General features: G+C 50.3%; 1 protein-coding gene across 2 annotated transcripts in view; it reads right to left on the reverse strand.

Annotated features, from left to right (window-relative positions):
• The window catches only part of HIP1 (huntingtin interacting protein 1), a 212,411-nt gene extending 204,393 nt beyond the window's left edge, over positions 1 to 8,018 (reverse strand). The window contains exon 1 of one of the 2 annotated variants that reach the window (XM_032254993.1): positions 7,878 to 8,018. In XM_032254993.1, coding sequence (XP_032110884.1) covers positions 7,878 to 7,997 — 120 coding nt within the window. In that variant the 5' untranslated portion in view covers positions 7,998 to 8,018. The remainder of the gene's footprint in view (positions 1 to 7,877) is intronic. The other variant, XM_032254994.1, reaches the window with a different exon arrangement.
• Positions 8,019 to 20,971: the final 12,953 nt, after the last annotated feature.

Here is a 20,971-nt window from a genome sequence, read left to right on the forward strand (position 1 = left end):
AGGGCAGAGGCACCCACAACGTTAAACACGAGAAAAAGGACTTTGCCATTTGGTTGTGAAGACCTGCCTTCTCTCTTGGTTTACTCGCTGTGTGACCTTGGACAAGTCACTCAGCCTCTCTGAGCCTGAGATATTAAACTGAAATAATGGATATAAATCATCCTGCATGTTTCTAGTAGCCAGCAGGACCTCGATAAATATTTGTTTCTGTCTCTTCCTCTCTAGGATCCAAGGCTCTTCTCAATGCAGGATGGGTTAAGATCCTTTGCTCCAACGAATGTACCACCCACAGATTTTTTGTTTGTTTCTGGCTCTGTGTTTGTTTGTTTGTTACAGGGTCTTGCTCTGTCACCCAGGCTGGAGTGCAGGGGTGCCATCAGGGCTCACTGCAGCCTCAACTGCCTGCGCTTAAGCAATTGTCCTGCCTCAGCCTCCCGAGTAGCTAGTACCACAGGGAGCACCACTATGCCCAGCCAATTATTTTATTTTGTTTTATTTTATTTCATTTTATTTTTGAGACAGTCTCCCTCTGTCGCCCAGGCTGGAATGCGTGATCTCAGTTCACCACAACCTCAGCCTTCCAGGTTCAAGCAATTCTCCGGACTCAGCCTCCCACCACCACTTCCAGCTAATTTTTGTATTTTTAGTAGAGACGGGGTTTAACCATGTTAGTCAGGCTGGTCTTGAACTCCAGACTTCATGATCCGCCCACCTCGGCCTACCAAAGTGCTGGGATTACAGGTGTGAGCCACCATACCCGGCCCTATTTTAGATTTTATTTTATTTCAGAGACAGGGTCTCTCTATGTTGCCCAGGCTGGTCTCAAACTCCTGGGCTCAAGCAATCCTTCCGCCTCAGCCTCCCAAAGTGCTGGATTATAAACATGAGCCGCTGCGCCCAGCTCACCCAAAGAGATTGTGACTCTAAAGGTTTGTTCCCTCCTCTGTCTTTTCCTCTAATCCCAGAACTCACAGAGTACTGGTGCTCAAACGTCAGCATGCACAGACTACCTGGGGCTCTGGTGAAAACAACATGCCCTGATTCAGTAGTTCTGGGTGGTGCCCGACTTCCTAATGGCCCTGGTGATGCTGATGTTTCGGGGCCAGACCACATCGAGCACCAAGGCTTGTCTCAGAGCCGCACCGTGGCCAGTCCGCCTCCCAGCTGACTCACGAGCCCCCCTGGAAACGGTCTCTCTATCTTACTCATCTCTGTGTCTCCTTCACGGTATGTGCTCACTAGACGGATGTTGGAGAAATAAACAAACCATGGAGAAAACCATTTTCCAGCTAAGTAAAAACAGACAGGGTATTTCATTTACCCTGTGATTGGCAACCCTCCTGGCTGATTCCAGAATCGCCCTCTTGGCTGGCGGGAGGACAGTGTGGTAGAATGGGCCTGATGCTTGGAACCTGGAGTCCTGGCTTTGAGTCCTGGCCCTTCCACTCACCCGTGGGATGACCCTGGGCAAGTTACCAAGCTCTTTGAGTCACGATGTCCTCATCCATAAAATAATGAAAATGATAATGACTAACCATCGTGTGGTCCCAATGACGGCTAGGAACATGCTTTATAAACTGTAAAGTACTCCTGATAAGGTCTCCTTATTACATCTGGGTTTTTTTTCTTTTTTTTCTTTTTTTTTTTTTTTGAGGGCAGGAAGTGCTTTTCACTTCCCTACAGCTGGAAGGTGGCTTGTGATGGACTGGGTGGGGAGCACACAAAGGGTCTGGCTGAAGATGCCGACAGCGGCTGGGCCATCAGGCAGGTCAGTGGTGCCTACTCTGGCAGTGACCGTGACCAGGTGAAACGTCAGGACGGTGCCAGGAGAGCTGAGGAGGCAAGGCTTCCTGGAGGAGGCTGGCAGGAGGAGGTACGTAAGCTGGTCTGAGGGTACAGACTCCAGGACAGAAGGCAGGCGGTGCAGTGAGAGTCCTCGGATACCCATGCCATCTGGCTCTACACTGGGTATGTGGGATGCAAGGCTAGGCCAAGAGCCAACTTGGAACATTAGGAGAAAACATCAAGTAATTACAGGCCGGGGACGGCGGCTCACACCTGCAATCCCAACACTTTGGGAAGCCAAGGCGGGAGGACTGTCTGAGCCCAGGAGCTCAACATAGCGAGACTCCATCTCTACAAAAAAACATTTAGGCTGGGCACAGTGGCTCACACCTGCAATCCCAGCACTTTGGGAGGCTGAGGCAGGCGGATCACCTGAGGTCAGGAGCTCAAGACCTGCCTGGCCAACAAGGTGAGACCACTGTCTCTACTAAAAATAAAAAAAAATTAGCCAGGCGTGGTGGCACAGGTCTGTAATCCCAGCTTCCTGGGAGGCTAAGGCAGGAGAATCGCTTGAACCTGGGAGATGGAGGTTGTAGTGAGCTGAGATCGGACCACTGCACTCCAGCATGGGCAACAGAGTGAGACTGTCTCACAAAATAAATAAGTAAATTTTAAAGATCAGCTAGGCATGGAGGCATGCTCCTCTAGTCCCAGCTACTCAGGAGGCTAAGGCGGGAGGATCACTTGAGCCCAGGAGTCTGAGGCAAAAGTGAGCCATGACCATGCCACTGCACTCCAGACTGAACAATAGAGCAAGACCATCTTTTAAAAAATAAATAAAGAAAGAAGTTATTAATATCTTCTGTAGCCCAGGCTGCGCTGTCCACCCAGGCCCAGAGTCGTTCACCACTAACCATGAGCTTCAGGATGTAGGCAAGAGCAAGACACAGACCTGCCCTCAATAAGCTCAGCGTTCACTGGGGGCCATGGAGAGAAATGACCTAGCACAAGGTCACAGCAGCTAGGAGAGGTCACCAGCCCTGCTATAGTTCAGAGGAGGGAGTGGCCAATTTTGCCCTTCTCTCTACTCCAGCCAATGAGTCTTGGCTGCACCCACTGAGAAGCTTTTCTGCCCAGTCTAGATGTTTCTTTATTTATGTTCCTCTTGCACTGGAATGCCCTATCCCCTTGTCCATCCAGCAAGCACTAGCTCATGCTAAAAGATGTGGTCAGTCCTCAGGGAGAGCTCCAACCCCAAAGCCTGTGCTTCATCCACGTGCTCTTGGTAATTACCATATTACCTGGTACCTGGTACTGCTTCTATCCCCCTGAGGAAGAATTAACCATAGCCTGTATGATTCCTCGCTCTTCTGCTGTCTCGGGTTCGTCTTCCCAGTCAGATTATAACAATAATCACTGGGCCGGGCGCCGTGGCTCACGCCTGTAATCCCAGCACTTTGGGTGGCCAAGGCGGGCGGATCACCTGAGGTCAGGAGATTGAGACCAGCCTGGCCAACATGGCGAAACCCTGTCTCTACTAAAAATACAAAAATTAGCCAGGCACAGTGGCAGGCACCTGTGGTGCCAGCTACTCGGGAGGCTGAGGCAGGAGAATCGCTTGAACCCGGGAGGCAGAGGTTGTAATGAGTCAAGATTGTGCCATTGCACTCCAGCCTGAAAAACAGAGTGAGACTGTCTCAAAAAAAAAAAAAAAACAAAACAATAATCACTGAACTAGCGCTCCACAGTTTACAAAATGCCTCCATGCATATTGTTTAATTTAATCCCCACAATAAATCTGCTGGATAAGTATTATCTTTATTTAACCATAAGGAAACGGAGGCTTAGAAAGGTTAGACAATGTCCCTGAGGCCATATGGCCTATATACATGCCCAGCTGTAAGACTCAAATGCCTTCTAGCTCCAGTGCCAGCATCTGCTCAGTGCTCGGAGGCAGCCCAAGCCAGTAGCGAAAGGTTGGGACCACTTCCAGCTGTGTGACTTCTGGTGAGTTACTTAACCTCTCTGTGCCTCGATTTTCCTGAGAGTAAAATGTGGTTAATTGACACCCACCTCGTCCGTTCTTGTCAAGATTTAAAAAGATAATACAATGAACTCCTTAGAAGGATGTCAAATACAATAATTAGTTAGTTATTATTATACCTTGGCTGATTCTCACGGTCTCTTAACTCATTAAGTTTTTTAGAATTCATTTTTATATCTCATAATACATTTTCCCCTTTGCTTACCAAGCTCCGCAACCTCATAATTCGTTTAATAGGTAGTCATTAAACAAAATAATTTTTTGCAGATTGACTAATGATGGGTTTCAGGGCTGTTCTTTTCTTTCTTTTCTGTTTCGAGATGGGGTCTCACTTTGTTGCCCAGGCTGGATTGCAGTGGCACAATCTTTGCTCACTGCAGCCTCAGCCTCCTGGGCTCGAGCAATTCTCCCACCTCAGTCCCTGAAGTTGCTGGGACAACAGGCACACGCCACCCGTTCCTGCTAATTTTATTTTTTGTAGAGATGGGGTCTTACTGTGTTGTCTGGGTTTGTTCTTTTTCATTACTCTCCTACTCCCCTAAAGAGTTTCAACACCAGTGCAGTGGCTCACACCTGAAATCCCAGCACTTTGGGAGGCTGAGATGGGAAGATCGCTTGAGGCTAGGAGTTCAAGATCAGCTTGGGCACACACAGTGACATCCCCATCTCCAAAATAAAAAGATAAAAATAAGAGTGTCAACATCAGAAAAATTCTTGCCGGGCGCGGTGGCTCAAGCCTGTTATCCCAGCACTTTGGGAGGCCGAGGCGGGTGGATCACCAGGTCAAAAGATCGAGACCATCCTGGTCAACATGGTGAAACCCCGTCTCTACTAAAAAAATACAAAAAATTAGCTGGGCATGGTGGCGCATGCCTGTAATCCCAGCTACTCAGGAGGCTGAGGCAGGAGAATTGCCTGAACCCAGGAGGCGGAGGTTGCGGTGAGCCGAGATCGCACCATTGCACTCCAGCCTGGGTAACAAGAGTGAAATTCTGTCTCAGAAAAAAAAAAAGAAAAATTCTTTTTCTGCTCCACTCTACGTCATCCCTACTCACCCCACGGTCAAATCTGGCCAGTCACAAATGTCCCACAGAATATAAAACACCAGAAAACACTGACCTAGACTATCCCATTGGGCTGTCCCTGGATGGCAAGAAAACATGCCACTCACGGGTGGAAACTTTCACAAACCTAATTTCTATCACTATTATGGGTCAAAGTCTTATGCATATTTCTCTTGCTCTAGTTTTCACTTATTGAGACTCTAGAAGAAACGGGTTGTTATAAAATAATACCTATTTATTTATTCTGAGATGGAGTCTAGCTCTGTCGTTCAGGCTGGAGTGCAGTGGCACAATCTCAGCTCACTGCAACCTCCACCTCCCGGGTTCAAGCCATTCTCCTGCCTCAGCCTCCTGAGTAGCTGGGACTACAGGTGCTCGCCACCACGCCCAGCTAATTTTTGTATTTTTAGTAGAGATAGGGTTTCACTGTGTTGGCCAGGCTGGTCTCGAACTTCTGACTGTGATCCACCCACCTTGGCCTCCCAAAGTGCTGGGATTACAAGCTTGAGCCCCTGTGCCTGGCCTATTTATTTTCTTACTTCATTTATTTAAAGACAGCAACAATAGGCTGGGTGCCATGGGTCATGCCTATAGTCCCAGCACTTTGGAAGGCAGAAGCAGGAGGACCGCTAGAGGCCAGGAGTTTGAGACCAATTTGGGCAACACAGTGAGACCCCATCTCTACAAAACTATAAAAATAAAAGGAATATACACACTGTTTCATGGAGCAAGAAGCCTCACATGACCAGGCAGCTAGCAGACACACTAACATCCAAGAGCTACAGAAAACTTCCTTCTTTTCAGGGGTCCGGTCCATGAAACCAGAGAACAAGCCTCAAACCCAGCTGGATCCTGGGAGGCAGAAGTGAAATGAATGACCATCTGCTACTTCCCTCCTGGGGTAGGATCACCAAGTAAGGGAGACCCCCTGCCTCACACCATTCAGACACACCTGCGTGGGGCAACCTTCTTTTCTCCTTTTTTTTTTTTTTTTTTTTTTTTGTAGAGATAGGGTCTCCCTTCTTCACACCATTCAGACATACCTGTGCAAGGTTTTCTTTCTTTTTTCTTCCTTTCTTTTTCTTTCTTTCTTTCTTTTTTGTTGTTGTTGTTGTAGAGACAGGGTCTCATTTTGTCACCCAGGCTGGAGTGGCACAATCATAGCTCACTGCAGCCTCAAGCTCCTGGGCTCAACCTCCTGCCTCAGCCTCTCGAATAGCTGGGACTACAGGCATACGCCAACACTAGGTTAATTTAAAAAAAATTTTTTTTAATAGAGGCAGGATCTCACCGTGTTGCCCAGGTTCATCTCCTGGGCTCAAGTAATCCTCCCATCTTGGCCTCCCAAAGTGCAGGGATTACAGGTGTGAGCTACTGTACCCAGCCTATTATTTTATTTTTTGTAGAGACACGGTCTCACTATGTTGCCCCAGTGTGGGGTAGGGCAGCTCAGGCAAAGATTTTCAGAATAAGAAGAGGATGAAGTTCTCTGGGGGTGGAAAGGTTTATTCTTTTTTTGTTTGTTTTTGTTTTTTCGAGGCGGAGTTTTGCTCTTGTTGCCCAGGCTGGAGTGCAGTGGTGTAATCTCAGCTTACTGCAACCTTCAACTCCCAGGTTCAAGGAACTTTCCTGCCCCAGCCTACCAAGTAGCTGGGATGACAGTCGTCCGCCGGCTAAGTTTTTGTATTTTTAGTAGAGACGGGGTTTCACCATGTTAGCCAGGCTGGTCTCGAACTCCGGACCTCAGGTGATCCACCAGCCTAGACCTCCCAAAGTACTGGGATTACAGGTGTGAGGTATCGCGCTCCGACAAAAGCTTTATTGTTTGAAAGATGCCATATACAGAACCCTCAGTCAGATTCTCACATCTTTTCTAACTCAAATCCCAAAGCACTTTCCCTCCAACTGTGTCTGGGGGAAGTATTCCTTACACAACACATCAGGGGACCACTGCCAGAGCAGTGGGGGACCCAACTGGATCTTCAAAGGTTCCACTCTGAGCGCAAGAGCGTACAACAATCTGCCCCTCCAACACTGGCACTGGGATTAAAAGAAGCGTTGTGCTCTTTGAAATGGATTTTACATACAAATGAACGGATGAACACCATCAACATGTCAGCTTAATTCAGTCCAATCAATACACCAGGCATTAAAAACTCGGAGGTAAAAATGGATTGTGGCTTTTTGTTGATGACACTGAGGAATTTTGGCCCCGAGCCCTGGTCAGGCAGGACAAATAGGGCAGTCTGCCTAGTAGCTGTCAGGCACATCTTGGCGGATAAAATCAAGACCCCAAGTCAGGGCTGGGGCACCATGGAGCACAGCAGTCTCCACTTTTGCCCCCAAAGTCATTTTCCCAGCTTGACCACACTTTGCATTTCCTGCATTCCTTTTCCCTGCCCCAACCCCTTCGTCCCGGCCTCAGAGCTGACAGCTGGGGCTGGCCAGAGCCAAACAAGAGGCAACGAGAACGGGGGATGCTAAGGGGTGCAGGTTGGAAGGGGATGTCAGTGTAACCAAGAAGTGATCGGAGGGGAGGAGAGGTCCCTTCACCCTTCACATTCCCAGTCCGGCGCCCCCACTCTCCGCCCCCACACTTGAGTCTCCAAGTGGCTCCCGTGAGCTTCCGCTGTTTAGGGGCACCCTTTCCATTCCGCCCCTTTTCAGTTCCTTCCCCCCTCACCTCCCCTTGGGACCCCTGCCGGGTCCCCAGCCGATCAGGCTCCGCTCGGCCGCACGCATCCTGCCTTCTCCTCCAAGCCCGCCCCTGACCCTCCTGCCCTTCTCCCCAGGTCAGCTGTGATACCCTGGGGTCCCCGACATTCCTGGGATCGCCCAGATCTGCACGCCAATGTCCCCGCTCACGACCCCCTCGCTCCGTCCTCAACTGGGGCCTGCAAGACTTCTATTCCCTTCAAAGCCCCTCCTGGACACCGCGTCCCTCAGGGTTCCCCAGGGATGCCCCGGGGGTCCCCCGTCCTCACCTGAGTCCGCTCGAAGCTCTCGCGCTCCGCCGCCTCCAGCCCGGCGCCGACCCCGCGCCGGCTCAGCACCTTGGGCAGCGGGTTAGGCACCTGCTTCATAGAGCTGGCCATCCGATCCATGTCGCCGCGAGGAGCCGAGTCTGGGGCCCTCGGCCGCCCCGGGATCCCCACGGCGCCGCCCGCCCCGCCCTACCCGCGGGGATCCGGCGTTAACGGGACGGCTCCCGCCTGCCATTGGCTGTGAGTTCTGCCAGTCTTCCTGAAACCCCGCCCCTTGCCGAAAGGCTTTCCCGCCCGCCCCCGCCCCATCAGGAGCCCCGCTGCTGGGTCAGCCCCGACTGGCCCCTCGGGGCCTCGAGGCGCGCAGTGACTGGTCTGGAGTGCTGTCAGTCACCGGGACCGCGCCGTTCTCGGCGAGGCCGGGGCGGGGCCTGGACGGGGCGGGGCCTGAACGGGGCGGGGCCCGGGGACGGGCTGCCCTGATCTGCCCTCGCTAGCCCGGTCCCCGCCCGCGCGCCACCCTCTCCTCCCCCCGCCCGCAGTCCCCTCGCTCCCAGGGCGGGCTGCCCTCCGCCGAGCGCCGCCCACTGCCCTGGCTGCTCCTGCTGGGGGTGCCCCGCGAGGGCCCGGGGTGGTAGGCGGGGATCGCGCGGGCTGGGAAGTGGGGCCTCCCCCGGGGGAATCCCAGCCTGTCTGCGAATAGCTCGTTAGCTCCTTCCGGGCCTGGGACCAGGGAGCGCCGGACCAGCTCCGCGGCCGCAGCCGCCAGAACGCAGCCCCGCAGGCTGGCGCAGCGTGGGCGCCTGGCCGGACCCGGCCTCAGTGGGTAGCCGCCTCCACCCAGCCCCCAGGCTTCCCATCCTGCTCCTCCTCATCCTGCCCGTGCCCATTCTGCCCCTGCCCATGCCTTCTGCAAGGATCGCAGAGCCCAGGTCCCGGAGCTCAGGGCTGAGTCCGCGGGCACCTCCCGGGACCTCCCTTCCAAACCTCATCAAATGAATCCGTCAGAACTTATTTGTTGGTAGAAAGCCCTACAGACACTTTCTGTTTATCTTAGGCTCAGGCGCGCATCCCATCCTGCTCAGACGTCAGCCAGGGTACCAGCAAGCAGAGAGAAGTGTGATGCTTAGCAGAGACGCTGGAGAACAAAGTTTTTGGTTAAATTCCAATTTAGGTATTTTTGTTTGTTTTCATTTGGAGTCAGAATCTCCCTCTGTCGCCCAGGCTGGAGTGCAGATCATAACACATTGTGGCCTTGAGCTCCTGGGCCCTAGCGATTTTCCTGCCTCGGCCTCTCTAGTAGCTGGGACTACAGGTGCATGCCACCACGCCTGGCTAATTTTTTAATTTTTTTTGCAGAGATAGAGTCTATGTTGTCCAGATTGGTCTCGAACTCCTGGCCTCAAGCAAGCCTCCCGCCTTGGCTTTCCAAAGTGCTGCGATTTCGGAAGTGAGCCACAGCACCTGGTGTAGATCTATATTTTTAAAGTTTTTTGAAACTCAAAGTAATGAATGGCACCTTTAGGCATAACAATTTGGTGATTCAAGTGTTTTTTTTGTTGTTTTTTTTTTAATTTGATCAGGAAAGGTGGCTCACACTTGTAATCTCAGCGCTTTGGTAGGCCAAGGCGGGCGGATTGCCTGAGCTCAGGAGTTTGAAACTAGCATGGGCAACATAGCAAGACCCTATCTGTACAAAAAATTTTAAAATTAGTTGGGTGTGGTGGTGCAAGCCTATAGTCCCAGCCACTCGAAAGGCAGGAGGACTACTTGAGCCAGGGAGGCAGAGGTCATAGTGAGCAAAGATCGGACCGCTGCTCTCCAGGCTGGGAGACAGCGTGAGACCCCCCCTCAAAAAAAAAAAAAAATTCGGCCGGGCGCGGTGGCTCAAGCCTGTAATCCCAGCACTTTGGGAGGCCGAGGCGGGTGGATCACGAGGTCAAGAGATCGAGACCGTCCTGGTCAACAAGGTGAAACCCCGTCTCTACTAAAACTACAAAAAATTAGCTGGGCATGGTGGCGCGTGCCTGTAATCCCAGCTACTCAGGAGGCTGAGGCAGGGGAATTGCCTGAACCCAGGAGGCGGAGGTTGCGGTGAGCCGAGATCGCGCCATTGCACTCCAGCCTGGGTAACAAGAGCGAAACTCCGTCTCAAAAAAAAAAAAAAAAAAATTTACTTCTTTGTAGTGAGAGGAACGTTGCTGGGTTGCCCAGGCTGGTCATGATCTCCTAGGCTCAAGTGATCCTACCACCTCTGCCTCCCAAAGAACTGGGATTACAGGTATGAGCCATCCTGCCCCGGCATTTTTTTTGGTGGGGGTGGTCGGGGGGATGGAGTCTTGCATTGTTGCTGGACTGGAGTGCAATGGCTGATCTCAGCTCACTGCAACTTCCACCTCCTAGGTTCAAGCGATTCTCCTGCCTCAGCCTCCCAAGTAACTGGGAGTACAGGTGCCCAATACCACACCCGGCTAATATTTTGTGTTTTTAGTAGAGATGGGTTTCACTATGTTGGTCAGCTGGTCTCCAACTCCTGATCTCGTGATCCGCTGGCCTCAATCTCCCAAAGTGCTGGGAATGCAGGCGTGAGCCACTGCACCTGGCTTTTTTTTTTTTTTTTTTTTTAATTAATAAGAGTGTTTAGTAAAAATTCACACATTCAGTAGAGAAGTGAAACATTTGCAGTTATCAGGGAGCCACTGAAGGCTTTTGTTCAGACATTTGCACTGAGGAGCTTATATTGTGGGGCTGGATCATGGGGGCCTGACGGAAGCGGGGAAATCAATGGGGAACTCTAGCATTGATGAGAGGCTATGAGGGCCTAGAAGAGAAGGGCGAGGAGGAAGTTCTGTCTCATGGGAGGTTACGCAAATAAGACCTGGACACAGGGATTGGGGATGGGCAATGGCAGTGCCATTCAGGCTACATTTGCATAGCAAGGACTGGACTGGTTTCACCGTTACTTAGATTGTGTTTATGTGGGAGGCTTTGGGAGTACCCCCTCCCCTGGGTTCCTTTGGGAGAGATTAGATGTCACCTGATTTTTTGTGTCAGTGGAGAGGGAGATGACAATTAACAGTGTGAGAACACAGTAGGGATGCTGACAGAGGAAGAGGAAATGACCTTGGCCAGGCACGGTGGCTCACACTTGTAATCTCAGCACTTCGGGAGGCCGAGGCAGGGGGATCATTTGAGGCCTGGAGTTTGAAACCAGACTGGCCAACATGGTGAAACTCTGTCTACTGAAAATATAAAAATTAGCTGGGCGTAGTGGCGGGTGCCTGTAATCCCAGCTACTTGGGAGGCTGAGGCAGGAGAATAACTTGAACCCGGGAGGTTGAGGCTGCAGTGAGTGGAGACTGCACCACTGAAGTCCAGCCTGGGCGACAGAGTGAGACACTGCCTCCAAAAAAAAAAAAAATCTCAATTTAATTTTAATTAATTTATTTATTTAGAGATAGGGTATAGTGACTTCCCACTGTTCCAGCAATCACTGGTGCTTTACCAATTTGCCCATTCTGGTTGATTCCTTTATCACACCTTTGTACACAGTTCCTTCCTCTTTGTTGTTGTTGTTTTTTTTTTAAGAGACAGACTCTCACTCTGTAGCCCAGGCCGTAGTGCAGTGGTGCCATCATACCTTACTGCAGCCTCAAACTCTTGGGTTCAAGTGATCCCCCTCCCTCAGTCTCCCAGAATATTGGGCTTATAGACATGAGCTACCAAGCTTGGCCTGACCTGTTTTGTTTTTATTTATTTATCTTGAGACAGTGTTTCGCTCTTGTTGCCCGGGCTGGAGTGCAATGGCACAATCTTGGCTCACCACAACTTCTGCCTCCTGGGTTCAAGGGATCCTCCTGTCTCAGCCTCCTAAGGAGCTGGGATTACAGGCGTGCTCCATCACACTTGGCTTTTCTTTTTTTTAGACAGGGTCTTACTCTATTGCCCAGGCTGGAGTGTAGTGGCACAATCTCAGCTCACTGCAGCCTCCACCTCCCAGGTTCAAGTGATTCTCTTGCCTCAGTCTCCCAAGTAGCTGGGATTACAGGCACCCAACACCATGCCCGGCTAATTTTTGTTTATTTATTTATTTATTTATGACAGAGTCTTGCTCTCTGGCCTAGGCTGGAGTGCAGTGGCACCATCACAGCTCACTGCAGCCTCCATCTCCCAGGTTCAAGCAATTCTCCTGCCTCAGCCTCCAGAGTAACTGGGATTACAGGCACCCACCACCACTCCTGGCTAATTTTTGTATTTTAGTAGAGACAGGGTTTCACCACGTTGGCCAGGCTGGTCACGAACTAATGATCCACCCACCTCGGCCTCCCAAAGTGCTGGGATTATAGGCATGCGCCACCACACTGGGCGCTCTCTCTCTCTCTCTCTCTCTCTCTGTCTCTCTCCCCCCCATCTACTTTGATTTTCTGCTAGTGTCCCCACTGGCTAAACCCAGTTGGAAGCCAAGGGCAGTGGTGATGTGGTCCATGCTGTCTGCACCCCCTCTTCCAGGCACAGAGCCAGCTGGAGAGTGTGGAGAGCCGGGTCTGAAAAGGCAGAGATTTTTAGTGCAGAGGATTCTCAGGGGTGTACCCCCAAGGAAAAACACCAGAGAAGCAGACGAGATGCTTAATAACATTACCTCTTTGAGCCCATTCTCTGTCTTGTGCCCTCGTCACTCTGTAGACCCAGAGTGATTTGTGACCCTTTGCCCAGAGTTTATGCCTTCAATAAACATGGCCCCTTTAAACAGGGATTAAGGGATCAGCCTAGTTCTTAGTAGAATAAACCAGAAGAGGAATCAGGAACTTGTGGTTTGGAGGCACCCTGTGGGGAAAGGACTCAGCACAGTTATCTTCCTCTGTGAAACTTGGAGTTAAAACGAAGGATCTCGCACTTCCTTGCCTTAGCAGCAAAACCTTTTGCCAAGAGTTGAAGGAAACCTCTCCCGGGATATAAACTGCAAGACTCTGTGGGATGCATTTAATTCTGACCTTCTCTCCCAGCAATTTAGGAAACAATTCTTGTACCTTTTTTTTGATGGTGGGTAGGCGGGGAACAGGGTCTCACTCTCTCCCCTAGGCTGCAGTGCAGTGGTACAATCACTGCTTACTACAGCCTCAAACTCCCGAGGATTGCTCAAGCAATCCCCACTTAGCTGGGACTACTGGTGAGTACCACCACGTTCAGCTCATTTATATTTTAATTTTGGGGGGGGAGGGTACAGTGTTTTGCTCTTGTTGCCCAGGCTAGAGTGCAATGGTGTGATCTCAGCTCACTGCAACCTCTGCTTCCCAGGTTCAAGCAATTCTCCTGCCTCAGCCCCCTGAGTAGCTGGGATTACAGGCATGCACCATCATGCCTGGCTAATTTTGTATTTTTAGCAGACAGGGTTTCTCCATGTTGGTCAGGCTGGTCTCGAACTCCCGACCTCAGGTGATCTGCCCGTCTCAGCCTCCCAAAGTGCTGGGATTACAGGCATGAGCCACCACACCTGGCCTGTTTTAATTTTTTGGCCAAGACAGGAGTCTCTTTATGTTGCCCAGGCTGGTCTTGAACTCCTGAGCTCAAGCAGTCCTACTGCCTTGGCCTCTCAAATTGCTGGGATTACAGGCATGAGCCACTGTGCCACCCATCTTGTACTTTTGAGGGATGCTGGTTTCCAGACATGAAATCCTAATCTCTTACAAACCCATAGGAATAAGTGTCCTATCATCTGCCTCTTTATGACAGGTGAAATATGTCCCATTCCACACTCGGTTTGGATCTGGTTTAGCATCTGTTATGAGGATGGCCACATCATTGTCCCATCAGGTTTCTGGAGCCCACGTTCTTTTTGGAGACAGTCTCACTCTGTCGTCCAGGCTGGAGTGCAGTGGTGCAATCTCGGCTCACTGCAACCTCCGCCTCCCAGGTTCAAGCAATTCTCTTAGCCTCCCAAGTAGCTGGGATTACAGGCATGTGCCACCATGCCTGGCTAATTTTTGTATTTAGTAGAAACAGGGTTTCACCATGTTGGCCAGGCTGGTCTGGAACTCCTGACCTCAAGTGATCCACCTGCCTTGGCCTCCCAAGGTGCTGGGATTACAGGCGTGAGCCACTTCACCTGGCTGAAATTTTTTTAGAAATTAATAGACTGTGGTGGCACATGCCTGGAGTCCCAGCTACTCTAAAGGCTGAGGTGGGAGGATCACTTGAGCCTGGGAAGTCAAGGCTGCAGTGAGCTATAATCCAACCTGGGCAACAGAGCTAGATGCTATCTCAAAATAATTTTTTTAAAACAAATAGTTCTTTAAGGCTAATAACAACCAATAAAAGCAGTCTCTGGCCAGGCACTGTGGCTTCCATTTGTGATCCCAGCACTTTGGGAGGCCAATGCAGGAAGATTGCTTGAGGCCAGGAGTTCAAGACCAGCTGGGCAACATAGTGAGACCCCATCTCTACAAAAAATAAAAAATAAAAGCTGGACATGGTGGTGTGTGCCTGTAGTCTCAGCTACTGGGGAGACTGAGTTGGGAGGATCACTTTGGCACAGAAATTTGAGGCTGCAGTGAGCTATGATTGCGCCACTGCACTCCAGCCTGGGTAACAGAGCCAGATTTTACCTCTAAAAAAAATTTTTTTTGTGGGAGGTGGAGTTTTGCTCTTGTTGCCCAGGCTGGAGTGCAGTGGCGCAATCTCGGCTCACTGCAACCTCCGCCTGCTGGGTTCAAGCAATTCTCCTGCGTCAGCCTCCTGAGTAGCTGGGACTACAGGCATGCGATACCATGTCTGGCTAATTTTGTATTTTTAGGAGAGATGGGGTTTCTCCATGTTGGTCAGGCTGGTCTCAAACTCCTGACCTCAGGTGATCTGCCCGCCTCAGCCTCCCAAAGTGCTGGGATGACAGACGTGAGCCACCATGCCCAGCTTTTTTTTTCTTTTGGAGACAGAGACTTGCTCTGTTGCCCAGGCTGGAGGGCAGTGGTGTGATCTCACCTCACTGCAACCTCCACCTCCTGGGTTCAAGCAATTCTGCCTCAGCCTCTCGAGTAGCTGGGATTACAGGCATGTGCCACCACACTGGCTAATTTTTGTATTTTTAGTAAAGATGGGTTTCACCATGTTGTCTAGCCTGGTCTTGAACTCCTGATCTCAGGTGATCCACCCGCCTCAGCCTCCCAAAGTGCTGGTGTTACAGGAGAGAGCAAAAAGCAGCAACAACAACCAAAAGCAGCATTCTGTCACTTCCCCTCCTTTCCCCTCCTTTCCTTTCCCCCACTTCCCCTCTCTGCTCTGACTCTCACTTTCTAGAGCAGCCCCGGGAATTCTTTATTATTATTATTATTTTAAAATAGAGACGGGGTCTTGAAATCCTGGGCTCAAGCCATCCTCCCACCTCGGACTCCCAAAGTGCTGGGATTACAGGCATAAGCCACTGCACCTGATCTAAAACTAAAATTCTGAGTCCCCAGCAGACTAAACAGAACCCCTGTTGGCCCAGGAAACCCCAGATAAAGCTTGGAAGCAGAGTTCACGGCTGTGGCCGTGACGGGAAGAGAGGTCAGACACAGCTCATTATCCCCAATCCCTCACGAACTACTATTAGCCTTTCTTCCCTAGGGGCTAAATAGAAACCAGCCCTTTCATTTTCTCATGATCACCGATAATGTCCTTTACTAGCTCATCCTCACAGATGCAGAACAAAGACAAGATGAGATTCCGCCTTTCTGCACCCCTCCCCAAGACACCCAGGACACTTGCCTCCACTATTCCCTTTACCTTCAAATGCACACCTTATGTAAAATGTAGACTCACTGGGCACAAGTATATAATCATTCATCTCAGTGTCACCCCCCGCCCCCCACCTACCTTTTCTTTTTCGAGGTGGAGTCTTGCTCTGTGGCCCAGGCTGGAGTGCAGTGGCGCGATCTTGGCTCATGGCAACCTCCACCTCTTGGGTTGAAGCGATTCTCCTGCTCAGCCTCCCGAGTAGCTGGGATTACAGGCAAGCGCCACCATGCACAGCTAATTTCTGTATTTTTAGTAGAGACAGGGTTTCACCACATTGGCCAGGATGATCTCAATCTCCTGACCTCGTGATCTGCCCACCTCAGCCTTCCAAAGTGCTGGGATTACAGGCATGAGCCACCGTGCCCGGCCTTTTTTGTTTATTTATTTATTTATTTTTAAGACAGTCTCACTGTTACCCAGGCTGGAGTGCAGTGGCATGATCACGGCTCACTGCAGCCTCAACCTGGTGTCAATTGATCCTCCTGCCTCAGCCTCCCAAATAGGAAGGACTATAGGTACATGTCACCAGGCCTAGCCAATTTTTTTTTTTTTTTTGAGATAGAGTTTCATTCTTGTTGCCCAGGCTGGAGTGCAATGGCGCGATCTCAGCTCACTGTCGCCTCCAACCTGCTGGATTCAATGAGCTATAATTACACCACTGCACTCCAGCCTGGGTGACAAAGCAAGACCGTTAACTCTAAAAAAAAAAAAGAGGAAAAAAAATGCCAGGTACGATGGCTCATGCCTGTAATCCCAGCACGTTGGGAAGCCGAGGTAGGCAGATCACCTGAGGTTGGAAGTTGAACCAGCCTGACCAACGTGGTGAAATCCCATCCTACTAAAAATACAAAAATTAGCCAGGCGTGGTGGCGCGCACCTGTAATTCCAGTGACTTGGGAGGCTGAGGCGGGAGAATCGCTTGAACCCAGGAGGCAGAGGTTGGAGTGAGCTGAGATTGTACCACTGCAGTCCAGCCTGGGTGACAGAGAAAGACTCTGTCTGTTTCAAAAAAAAAAAAAAGAGAACAAGAGCTGACACAGCAATGGACTTTTGTGAACCACTTACTATATAGCAGGCTCCATCTCTGAGCTTTTTATCCATTATCTCATGGAATCTCTATAGCCACCCGATGAGCCTAATATTACAATCTCCATTTACCAGTAAGGAAACAGGGGTTAATGGAGGGTTCAGGTTCAAGAACTTATCTCAGATCACACAGCTGATAAATGGTGGATCCAAGCCCAGGCAACTGGAGTTCAAGCTTGCATCCCAGCCGTGCTCAACACAGCCTGCAGCATAGAGATCACGCATGCGTGCAGAAAGGCTTGCTATAAGAAAACTGCTTGGGGCCAGGTGCGGTGGCTCATGCCTATAATCCCAGCACTTTGGGAGGCCAAGGCGGGTGAATTGCTTGAGATTGCTTGAGCTCAGGAGTTCGAGATCAGCCTGGGCAACATGGCAAAACCCCATCTCTACTAAACACACACACACACAAATTGGGCGTGGTGGCACATGCTGTGGTCCCAGCTACTCAGGAGGCGGAAGTGAGAGGATCACTTGAGCCTGGGAGGTCGAGGCTGCAGTGAGCTGAGATTGTGCCACAGCACTCTTGCCCGAGTGACAGAGCAAACAAACAAATAAAAAAACCAAAATCCCAAACATAACAAAAAAACCCACTTATACATGGAAGGAGTTATTGTTATCTTTATTTATTTATTTATTTACTTTTTGAGATGGAGTTTCATTCTTGTTACCCAGGCTGGAGTGCAGCGGCGCAATCTTGGCTCACTGCAACCTCTGCCTTTCGGGTGATTCTCCTGCCTCAGCCTCCCGAGTGGCTGGGATTACAGGCATGTGCCACCATGCCAGGCTAGTTTTTTGTATTTTTAGTGGAGATGGTGTTTCTTTGGGTTGGTCAGGCTGGTCTCGAACTCCTGACCTCGGATGATCGACCCACCTCAGCCTCCCAAAGTGCTGGGATGACAGGCGTGAGCCACCACGCCTGACCTGGAGTTATCGTTATTTAAGACACCAGGGCCCAAGAAGGGGCAGTGAGTGACCTGCTTAGCACAGAGACCCCTTCATGAAGCACCTTGGATTTTCTGGAGCCACTGGCTGAGAGCGGGGAGGACATGTGATCCCGGCTGCCGCCCTACTCCTCCCGGTGGGTGGAGGTCCAGCCTGGTGCCTCACGGCTTGCCCTGTCTTAGACCTAATGAACTTACTGGATGTCTGGCTGCCCCAGGAGAGCATTAATGGAATCATATAGCGTCACAGCCTCAGCTGAAATAGCAGTTTCCAAATGGAGAAGACAAGGTCATTACCAAACACAACAGGGAGGCAGAGGATGGGGAAAAAAAATAAAGAGTGGCTTCTAGGGAAGCAGCCTCATCCCAGCCAATCCTCGGCTCTTATATTCCCAGCCAGGGCTTCTCCCATTTCTGCTGCAGGTATCCCGCGTCTTCTGAGGCCGAAGTTCATCTCTGTGCCGGGGTTCCCCACCTGCCGGAGGCTCACCTTACCTGGGTCCTCACCCCCCAGCTTCTGTCGTATCCCAGAACATACTGGAATTTGGGCCTGAGGTTAGAGAGGATGAGCTCACAGGCAGGGACAAGTTTACTTGGCAAAAGCTTCCTAGTGATTCTAAGATGCAGCTGCCTCTCCCCTGAGCCATTGAGAGCCACTGCATAGCGTTATTGTTGTTGCTGTTTTCTTCTTTTCCTATGAAACAGGGTCTTGCTCTATTACCCAGGCTGGAGTGCAGTGGTGTGATCACAGTTCACTGCAGCCTCAACCTCCCAGGCTCAAGGGATCCTCCCACCTCAGCCTCCCAAGTAGCTGGGATTACAGGTGCGTGCCATCACACCTGGCTAATTTTTGTATTTTTTGTAGAGAGTCGAGGTTTCTCACGTTGCCCAGGCTGGTCTCAAACTCCTGGGCTCAAACGATCTGCCCACCTTGGCCTCCCAAAGTACTGGGATTATAAGTATGAACCACTGCACCTGGTCCCCTGCTTTTTTTTCTTTTTCTTTTTTTTTAATGAATAGAGACGGGGTCTTGCTATATGGCCCAGGCTGGTCTTGAACTCTTGGGCCTCAAGGGAGTCTCCTCCTTCAGCCTCTCGAAGTGTTGGGATTACAGGCATAAGCCACAGAGCCCGGCCTTTTCCTGCTTTTGATGGGGCCCGATAGCCTGTTCTCTGTAGAAGTGTCGGACATATATTTCTCTTTTCTTTTTCCCCCTTGTTTTGGCTGAAAATTCCAAAAGTGGACATATATTTCTAAAACACAAAGCTGGCCGGGCTCAATGCTCACATCTGTAATCCCAGCACTTTGGGAGGCCAAGACGGGCAGATGGCTTGAGGCCACAAGCTCAAGACCAGCCTGGACAACGTGGTGAAACCCTGTCTCTACTAAAAATACAAAAATTGGCTGGGCGTGGTGGCACATGCCTGTAGTCCCAGCTACTTGGGAGGCTGAGGCACAGAATCACTTGAACCCAGGAGGCGGAGGTTGCAGGGAGCCAAAATCATGCCACTATACTTCAGCCTGGGAGACAGAGTGAGACCCTGTCTTAAAAAACAAAACAAAACAAAAAAAACAGCACAGAGCCAATCACTTGCTCTTCATGGATTGCTTAAGATTTTACAAGGGCAGCTGGCATGATGGCTCGCACCTGTAATCCTAGCACTTTGGGAGGCCGAGGCAGGCGGATCACCAGGTCCAGAGTTCCAGAGCAGCCTGACCAACATGGTGAAACCGCATCTCTGCTAAAAATATGAAAATTAGCCAGGCGTGGTGGCAGGCGCCTGTAATCCCAGCTACTCGGGAGGCTGAGGCAGGAGAATTACTTGAAATCTGGGAGGTGGAGATTGCAGTGAGCGGAGATCGCACCACTGCACTCCAGCCTGGGCAACACAGCAAGACTCCTTCTCAAAAAAAAAAAAAAGACCCACAGGGGCTCCCTGTGGCCCACACAATTGAGTCCAGACACCTTGGCATGACCTATGAGGGTTCTTTTTTTTTTTTGAGCTGGACTCTCACTCTGTTGCCCAGACTGGAGTGCAGTGGCGTGATCTTGGCTCACCGAAACCTCCACCTCCTAGGTTCAAGCGATTCTCCTGCCTCAGCCTCCCAAGTAGCTGGGATTATAGGCATGTGCCATCATGCCTGGCTAACTTTTGTATTTTTAGTAGAGATGGGGTTTCATCATGTTGGTCAGCCTGGTCCTGAACTCCTGACCTCAGATGATCCACCTGCCTCGGCCTCCCAAAGTGCTGGGGTTACAGGTGTGAACCACTGTGCCAGCCTGAAAATTATCTTTCAGGTCAGGTACGGTGGCTCATGCCTATAATCCCAGCACTTTGGGAGGCCAAGGTGGGAGGATCACTTGAGTTCAGGAGTTCAGACCAGGCTGGGCAACACATTGAGACTCTATATATTTTGAGACAAGAGTCTCACTCTGTTGCCCAGGCCGGAGGGCAGTGGCATGATCTTGGCTCACTGCAAACTTCATCTCCCAGGTTCAAGCAATTCTCATGTCTCAGCCTCCCAAATAGCTGGGATTGCAGGCACGGTCCACCACACGCAGCTAATTTTGTGTTTTTAGTGGAGATGGAGTTTCACCATGCTGTCCAGGCTGGTCTCCAACTCCTGGCCTCAGGTGATCCGTCCACTTCAGCCTCCCAAAGTGCTGGGATTACAGGCGTGAGTTATGGCACCCGGCCGATTCTTTTTTTTTATATTATTATATTACTATTATCTTTTTAAATTCTAAGATAAATATTGTAGGAAAAAAAGCAAGACATTTTAAAATAAAGATAATTTTAGATAAAGGCAAAATCATGGCTCTCACACAGATCTGAAAAATGATTACGTGTTAAAAATTTTATTTTGCTCATAATGAGGGAGGCAGATGTCATACCCAGTTCAAAACAGAATATGAAAGCACACAACTTGTTTTTTTGAGACAGAGTCTTGCCCTGTCTCCCAGGCATGCTCTTGGCTCACTGCAACCTCCGCCTCCCGGGTTCAAGCGATTCTCCTGCCTCAGCCTCTAGAGTAGCTGGGACTACAGGCACGTGCCACCACACCCAGCTAATTTTTTTTGTAATTTTAATAGAGGGTTTCACTATGTTGGTCAGGCTGGTCTCAAACTCCTGACCTCGAAAAATATACATTTATAGATCAGAAATATGAAAAGGAATACGCAAATAGAAGCAAAATTGGTTTTTCCTCAAAGATGGGAGGGAACACAATTTTACTTCTATCATTCAGAGTAGACTCTATGTCTCTCACTTATAAATTAGAGTGGTAAAATAGTTC

Source organism: Sapajus apella, unplaced genomic scaffold (assembly GCF_009761245.1).
Source record: "Sapajus apella isolate SASKATOON/1434 unplaced genomic scaffold, GSC_monkey_1.0 scaffold88, whole genome shotgun sequence".
In the NCBI taxonomy this organism is placed as follows: Eukaryota; Metazoa; Chordata; class Mammalia; order Primates; family Cebidae; genus Sapajus; species Sapajus apella.